The 8,426-nt window shown below is 38.0% G+C and overlaps 1 protein-coding gene across 9 annotated transcripts in view; it reads left to right on the plus strand.

Moving 5' to 3' along the window:
* The window catches only part of CFAP92 (cilia and flagella associated protein 92 (putative)), a 37,560-nt gene that overhangs the window by 17,458 nt on the left and 11,676 nt on the right, over nucleotides 1–8,426 (plus strand). For 8 of the 9 annotated variants that reach the window (XR_014886428.1, XR_014886427.1, XR_014886426.1 and 5 more), the window contains 6 exons: nucleotides 726–1,020; nucleotides 2,821–2,985; nucleotides 3,706–3,918; nucleotides 5,110–5,248; nucleotides 5,871–6,052; nucleotides 7,346–7,520. Coding sequence is in view for 6 of the 9 variants with exons in the window: in XM_085236066.1 (XP_085092192.1) it covers nucleotides 726–1,020; nucleotides 2,821–2,985; nucleotides 3,706–3,918; nucleotides 5,110–5,248; nucleotides 5,871–6,052; nucleotides 7,346–7,520 (1,169 nt within the window). In the remaining 3 variants the exon portion in view is untranslated. Of the gene's footprint in view, nucleotides 1–725; nucleotides 1,021–2,820; nucleotides 2,986–3,705; nucleotides 3,919–5,109; nucleotides 5,249–5,870; nucleotides 6,053–7,345; nucleotides 7,539–8,426 lie in introns of all 9 variants that reach the window. The other variant, XM_085236064.1, reaches the window with a different exon arrangement.

An 8,426-nucleotide genomic window follows, 5' to 3' on the forward strand; every position in this document is an offset into this window, starting at 1 on the left:
GTGAGTAAAGGAGAAGACTTGATAGAATCAGAAAGTCACTTGAACTAAGTGGGAAATTTTATAAATAGTTTTCCTGAGGTAACTGTAATAAGGAAGGGTTCTGTGTGAGTTGGGGAAACTTTCTTTTCCATAGCTTTTTCTTTAAAGTTCTTTTATGTGATTTATTGCTGAGTCTCTCAGTTTGCTCACTTTGTCTGCGTGCAGCAGCTGTTAGTCTTAAAGCATCTTGACAACTTCTGAGGGGGATTAAAAAAAGAAGTTGATAAAGCTGCACGCGCATAAATTATCTATATAATTTATAAAACCATTACAAACATTCTGTGCATATCTTTGTTTATTTGTCACGAGTAGCAAAGAAGTAAAATAAAGGTGAAGCAGAGGTGATTTTAGTGAAGTTTGGCAAAAATATGAGTCGTGCACTAGAACCAACGTGCATGAAGGAAGTTTGCTTTATTGGCCCACCAGCCAGGGAATAGGAATTCCTCAGCTAATAACTAATCTTATATCTAATTCTAATGCCAGTGACATTCCTAGACTATACCTAATGGTTGTAATGAACTGCTATCCTTCTGTATCACTGCCAAAATACTCACATATCTGAGCTGACCTGAACTTATTAATAAATAGATAGTTCAAGTTGTGTAGTTCTTTCCCCAGTAATTTTAGTGGTGATGCTTTGTCATAAAGTTTTTGTAAACTAATAAAATGTTGATGTCTGTTTGTAGGCTCAGTTTCCTCTGTCACAGTAAGAGGTTGAGGGATGTTATTCAGGGGGATCTGCTGCCCTCGGCAGAAATGATCGCAGCATTGAGTCAAGAGTACGGAGCTCCATTAACTGATGAGGATCTCTTCACTCAGAAACCTCCTCTACTCTCATTTTCCTCTGACTATACACCACCAGGAAATGTTAGCAGAGAGAAAAAGGCAGGATATTCTTCATTAGATGACTACAATGAAAAATACGTGCGGTGGAAGAAGGAAATAGCAGACAAAAAGTCTTTTGAGAGAAACCAAATTAGGGTGAGTTGTTTGTTATGTGAAAGAGGCAAGCCTAATAGCTGTGTCACTTCATATCTTGATTAACACCCCTTTCTCCTGAAACCTTAGAAATGTTTTTAAGCCTGATGTATTTCTAAGTATTGTACAAACATTACTAAAGTGTAGGGTATGCAGAGGCAACTGTTTCTTAAGGGGGAAAAAGCAATCTTGCTTGCAAGTAAATAGAGGAGGTGCTGTGTGAGTGGAAGGGAAACTGATGGATTATTTAAAGGATTTGCCAACTTCTTCTTGGGGTTGGTTCCTATTTTTGTTCTTCTCCATAGCACCCCCACATCAACCAGTCACACAGTCTTCATTGCTTTGTGGGGCCAGGTCAACCAAGCCCATGTAAAACTTGTGCTGCTTTCTCTTGCCCTGCAAAATACTTGTTCAGACAGCCAGAATGGTTAACTAAATAAAACCAGCAGTTGAAGACAGATCTTTTAAATAAAAAAAAGAACTTGAATAATTTTATTACTCTTTTGACTTGTTACAGGCTGCCATCTGCCCCTTCTGTTGTCTCTGGGAAAACATTAGACTTGAAAAGCTCTCTGTTCAGATAGACATTCAAGCTGAGATATCACATGTGTTTCTTGGGAGTCTGAAGTGTTTTTTGAGTAAGTGTTTTTTTCTTAGCTGAGGACTCTCACCATCCCATGGTTTGTGAAGGCTAGTTTGGACTGCTTTTAACACAAAGAAGTTGTCGTTGATGTTAAAAGCTGTGTTCCCATGTAAGGGTTCTGCCCTGGAATTATTGAAAGATGTTGATTCTCTAAGTATTTCCATTTTCAATTTTAGTTTGCTGCTAGAGAGGTGTTTGTTGAGGCTAGAAAAGAAAACAATCTTAAGGTATATTAAGTTCCGGGTAGTTGTTTGTAACAACATAACAGGATGCAAGCAGCAGCAGTCTTTGGTCTAAACATTCTGTATAGATTAAGTATAGGGTCATTTTGTTGTTTGCAGTCTTCTGAGTATACATGCTTTAACCAGCTCTTATTTTATAAATGCTTTGAGTCAAGAGGACAATAGAGGGGCTGAAGATTAAAAAAAGAAAAATAATTATTTTTAAATAACAGGTTTGATTTATATATATATATATATATATATATATATATAAAATCTTTTGAGTTGAAAAATTTGAGTGTGTTAGGGAGGTTCTAAACATTAAAAGGAAGTGATATCCAAAATGCAGTGGATTTTTGCTGTTGCCTATTGTGGCATAGTCTGAATTCAAAGCCTTAATTTCCATAAGCAAAGTTCAGTAGTGTTGGCAAGTAAATTAAAAGATGTGAGGGTTTAACTACACTGTGTCAGCAGAGAAATTTGAGGAGTCATAATTAATATTGTTGCTTACGTATGTAACTGCAATTGCTGGGGTTTTAATGGAATGATGCAAATGAAAAAACTAATCTTATTTCATTTGATGAAGACCAGCGTCAGCTCTCCAGAACAGTGATTTATGTCTGTAAACAGAAGTCATTCTCTGCTGAGTCCCTGTCTCCAGTGCACTGCCTTTAGTCTCAGTGTGTCAAGGATAAAATGAGGGGCTAAGCTGGAAAAAAAAAAAAAAAAAAGCTTTCTTTCTTTTTTAATAGAGTCCTCTTGTGGAGAGTTTTATTAATGAAGAACTGTTGTGCACTTTGTATCTAAATACTTATTTCTACTTGAGCATCTTCTGAAAGCTTTTTAATGTTTATGGTATCATTTGCTTGTTTGAAATATTTTTTGTAGCACTCTAAATTTCCAACTCAGATGGAATTCACACAAAATCTCTCCTTGCAGGCTAACATTGATGCTGTGTGCCAGCTTAAAGGAAAGATGAAAAAGCTGAAGTTTGAAGCTTTCAGGATTTCTCCTGCTGATGGCAAATCTGTTTATAACTATAGCTCTCAGAGCCTGAATTCTGCAGAACTTGCAAAGAAGCATCTTCGCCAGGAAATGGCAAAGGTAAACTGAGGCACGAAAATGGAAGACCTTGGATTGCTGTGTGTAGGGCTAAGAAAGAGAAGAAACGAATTAAATAGACCCACAAGATTTCCATATTAGTACGTTAGTTACATATTAGTACGTAGGATTGGAAGGGGTGCTCCTTGCTGTAAAATTCTGTTCTTATTGTTGTCCATTGTAGCTAAGTTGTCTCTTCTTCATGAGTTGGACTCTGAGTCTGACTGTGGACTTTGGAATCCTAGTGGTCACAATTCTGAGTTCCACACATCTGTAAGCAGTGAAATTTGAGGGATTGCAATGCTGATGCAGTATAAAGTTATCTGAAGAAGGCATTTGTGAATATACTTGAAGAATCTCATTTATCTGCTGTTCTCAGAATTACTGGCTTCAATCTAAATAACAAATGTTGTTTTCCTATCCACTAGAGAAAATGAGCTCTGTGAAGTGTTGATGATATACCCACAAACACAATATAACCTGAAGTTACTTTTTTATAACCAAAAGTAAATAATATTAAAGATTTGTCTTCCATCCTTGGATCATAATGTAATGTGAAATTCAGAAACAGTTTTTTGATTGCTCAATGACAATTCTTTTCTCTGTATAATTTTTATCTACAATTATTTCAAGCCTTAAGAAATGTTCCTGCTTCTGTACTTTTTGATTGTTTTCCTCTCCCAGCAAAGGGAACTTCACATTACCATTTATTTATTTTTGTAGGAGCCAAAAACAAGGTTCACTTATTGTCACGAGTATCTTTCAGCCACATTTGACCCAGTTGATGTGGCTACTGCCTGTAAGGAGTCCTTTGCAAAATCCAGGAGTATGTGGCTGTCGCCAGATGGATTTGTATTTCCTGGATTTAAGAGCAGCATTGAAAGCAACCTGCACCCTCGGATGCCTGATGAGGCACGCGTGGAGGAGTTACAAGAGGTAACAGAGTATTATATGAGCCAAGAGAACAGAAGCATTTTGGGAGACTTAAAAGAGGATGACTGTGTTAGCATGTGGAATTCCATCTTGTGGAGTACAGCCCAGGCAAACTATTTGGGGATACATCTGAATTTGCAATTGGTGTATATCAGAGACCAGCTCACCCAGGCACTGCTTTGTTTGGTTATGCAAACTGTGCTCTGAATGCATACAGAAAACCTGTTGGCCAGTATTACCAGTGGAGTGCATCGAGTTTTGTTTTACATATAAAAGTGAGGACATAGAATAAAATACAATAAAGCTAATGTTGCATTGCATAGTGGATGGATTTCAGGCTGTTCTTCATGAGCTGCCAAGTTAATTGTAGCCTTCCTTTATCTATCCAAATTCCCTCACTAGTTATTTTCCCTCCATCTTTAATTTGTGGCTTGTAGTTCCAGTTTTATTAGAAGTTTTCTAATCAGTTTCTCTATCAGTTTTTTCTGCTCTGTGTCCTCCCCTTCTTCTATTTATTCTTTACTATTTAACTTCTTGTTTTCTGCCTTTTTACTGGCTGTCAGCTTGACTAGCTTACTCACTTACTCTTCCCTGTTTTGAGTAGTCTTCAGCATTGTCACCTAAGCACATGTGGTCTGCTGTTAGGTCTACTATTAGATGATTTAGATGTTTTTAGAATTGGCAAGGTAAGGAAATAGAGGAAATAGAACAAATTGTTGTGTGTTTTTTTTTTTTTTTTTTTTTTTGCGCAGGATCAATAAGTTTTGCAAAACTTATTAAACACAGTCACAGCATAGAGTGGAACAGGCTGAATGTTTGGAGGGTTACCTTTCAAAAACTCTCTTTCAAGAGTGTGTACATGTTCAATTAATTTGCAGATTTTATTTAATTTTTTCCTCTACAAATTAAAGTAGTTTCTCGGAAAGGTTAGAGTATAACTGAAGTGAAGCAGTGCAAACAAGGTGCTTTCTTCTAGTCCATCATGTTGGAGAATGAACTTTCTCTAGGAGGGAGAGAAGATTAACTATTCAAGAGTTACAGAAGCAAGTTAGTGCAGTATCGTTTCTGTTGCCTTTTGTTGAAGATAGCGGAGAGGAGGGCAGCTAAGCAGCACAGGATGAAGAACTGGACAAGCTGAAAAAGGAGCAGCCAAAGTGACAGCAGGCTTCTTAAAGAGGTTCAAATTTATTTTAGAAATGGCAGGAGAATGCTCTGCATGCTAACATGGAACCGGTGCTGTCACGAGGCAGATGGAGCTGGGACAAACGGCGTGTTGACTTTGAGCTGTACAGGAAGCCACCTGAACCCCCTCTGACAACAGCCTCAATGACAGGTAAGGTGTTGTTAATTAGCTACTAACAAAGCTTTTAACTTGATGCTCTGATATGCAGTCCTGAAGCTTGCTCATGTGTGCCTTGCTGAGGTGGTCAGTGTGGATCTGCATGTTCTCCCACAAACAGTGAAAGAAAAGGTTGCATTTAATTATGATACAGTAACTTGAAAAGTTTGCTGTGTGTTTCTCTTTGCTCAGAACCCAGCCAGACTCACTGGAATGTTTTAAGGGCAGAAAATAATAGATGTCTCATGATTACTAAAATTGTTTGTCTTTTACAACTTTTCTGCTGACGCGTTACCCTGTAAATTGTAAAACACGTGAGTAGTGCAGTTCTTCTCCGTTGGTTCATACAGAACAATGCTTCTGGAAGTAGACAGGATTAACTAATCCATTCACAGAATCCACAGGACTACAAATTGTCTTTGCTGTCAGGCACCAGCCATTACTCTAGTACCAATATGATTTGTTCTTTGATTCCTTATGAAAAATGTTCACTGCAATAGCAGGCTTTTAAGCACCCCTTTTCTAAGTCAAAAATTGATCTTTCCTATCTACAAACATCTGCTGTTTGTGTCTGTTTTTTTTTTTTCTCTTTTCAATCTATTTTGACCCTGTGAAGGTGCTACTCATTTTGTGCAAAATGCATTTGATGATACCAAGCTGAAAGTTCACCGGTGCTCTGCAGCAGCTGAGTTACACACACGTGGGCCAGAAGCCAGTTCTCAGCTACAGAAGCTGCAAGGACTTCTGAAAGATGAGCCCCAGAAATTCTCACTCAGGAAGCCAGGACTAATTTTGAAGGTAAAGAGTAACTACTATCTCTGGGTGCTGATCTTGGCACCTACCTTTGTACAGCTACACCAGTCGTGTACTTTATGGCAGGCAGATAATGACACTTAATGGAGCAGAACACTTTCTGAAGTAAAAATATGTGTTAAATTGATGGTTAAACTTATGAAGGTCTTAAAAAAAAAAAAATAAAATAAAAATCAAATGGCACAAAATTATTATTACTACTACTTTGCTTTGGTGGTCAGAGACAATGGAGTAGGGGGGAGGATTTCAGTTAACTAACTTGCATGTCAGGGTGGAAAGGATGAGAAAGGAAGAATGATTTTTGGCCAGCTGACTTAACAGCTTTAAAAGGGATTGTACTGTTCCCTAATGAAATCTGGGGGTTAAGGGACTTGTGTTGGCTGCATGCCAAGTGTCTAACCTTGTGCTCGATTGCTGTAGTGCTCTACAGGTTTTCTGAGCCTTGCATGTCAGCCTGTTGGTGCAAAAATCAGACGTAGACACCTCAGTTTTGGAAGACAAAAGGATCTGTGCTCATTAATATGAAAAGCTGCATGGGTGGCCTGCATCTAACTGTCCTTTTGTTGGCTGAAGCAGAGTCAGTACTTGCCTGTAAACGAATGATCCAAGCACAGCTTGCTTTTAAAGCTGATTTAGATCAAGGGGAATGAAATGCTCTGTTGGCTACAAATGCTCTAGAAAAACAAATACAGGAATTATGAAAATGCTAATAACAAAAGCAGAGCTGCAGCTTGTGAGTCTACACCCTTTCCCCACCCTCTCCGCCCTTTTGAAGATAATGTTCTAAATCCCAGTTCTTGCATTAAATGGATGTGTAGCAGCAAAATGCCTATCCTTAGTTTAATGTCAGACTTTGAAATGAATGCTACTTTGTGCTCTGCCTTCTGTTTTGATTTGGCTCCTCAGTCTATTAAACTTATCCATCTTAGACTGTGCTTGTTTTCTGTACTTCTAATACACAATTTTTTTTTTTTCCTAGATTTCATGCAGGTAATAGTATTAATTTATTTTATAATTTATAGCTTGCACTTTGTGGTGTTCTACTTGACTATCAGACTTCACTTAACTTGGGCTACAGTGGTCTGTTAAACATATTTCAAGGCTTCCTGCTGAAGCCTGTGGGAAGATATTTCTGTCTTCTGTCACAAAATTTTTGCCTCATTTGTGAGTGTGCAGTACCTGCCAGTAGCCTACTTTGTGAGAAACAAGCATGGAGGTAGAGGGCAGGAAGAAAGAGGAGAGAAGCTTTCCAGAACAAAGCATGTTTTCTTGTCCTAGCCTATCCCAGCCCTGTCAGTGTTGGACTCTCAGAACAGCTCAGATGTCCTGCCAAGAAAGAAGAGTGTTTGTAGTGGCTTTATACCAGGCCTTCAAGAGTGCCACAGCCTGAAGTGGAACGAGAACATTATCCCCTGTCACAGCAGAGACCATAAGAAGTTTGAAAAGCTCAAAGGTGCAGATTTCAATTAAGGTAACCTAATGGCTAGAAATAGCTCCCAGAAGCATTTATATGGTATATGTCAGGAGTTACAGTGTGGAGGCACTGTAATAATGAATTAATAGGTTGATCAGTTTTTGAGTGTCTCTAAATGAAATCAGTTATGTAGGGGATAGGTTGTGTTGTTCCTGGGAGGCTGTCTTTTCGATCCTTAATCCTGAAATTAAGGGACTGGGTGCCACTGGTAACCATTTGTCCTATGTCACTGTGTGTTACCTACATAGTCACAGAATTGGTTCTCCATGGTACCCTTAGAGGCACTGGCACTTCAGCTGTGTTTCCTCTTATGTTGAAAGATTTAATCTGCTGCTTTTCTAACATAAGAAATACAAAAATTATTATTCTGTTACTGCAGAACAGTTTTACCTTTACAGTTTTAATTAGACTCCTAGAAATCTGAAGAAATTTCATGGTTTGAACTTTCTAAATGACATCATGAGACAGCATTAGCAAGAAACTTTTAGTTATTCATCCATCTCACCTACAATATGGAATGTAAAGTGGATGGATGTACTACTACTTATTGTGGAGAACAGTTTTTATTCTTAATTTCACAGTCAAACACTCAGAGATACTAATGTTTCAGTTCCTTGTTTAGTCCATGCAGAACTGTACTCTTCCAGAATGCCATACTTGTCCTAAGTCATGTCTAACGAGGTCAGGTTTCAGCCTTTTCAATTTGTGAAATGATTTATTAGCTGTTATGTCTAACCTGATATTCTAGTCAGTTGAACAGTTGACTTAAAAGCTGAATAACAAGAATGAAGTCATGTGGTCACAGTAATTGATATGTGTAGCAGATTCAGTAGTAATTAGTAAGCCTCTTAATAGAATGGTGTTGCAATTATTCTTTCAGAAACT

Source organism: Meleagris gallopavo, chromosome 14 (genome assembly GCF_905368555.1).
Source record: "Meleagris gallopavo chromosome 14, MGAL_WU_HG_1.1, whole genome shotgun sequence".
Classification (NCBI taxonomy): domain Eukaryota; kingdom Metazoa; phylum Chordata; class Aves; order Galliformes; family Phasianidae; genus Meleagris; species Meleagris gallopavo.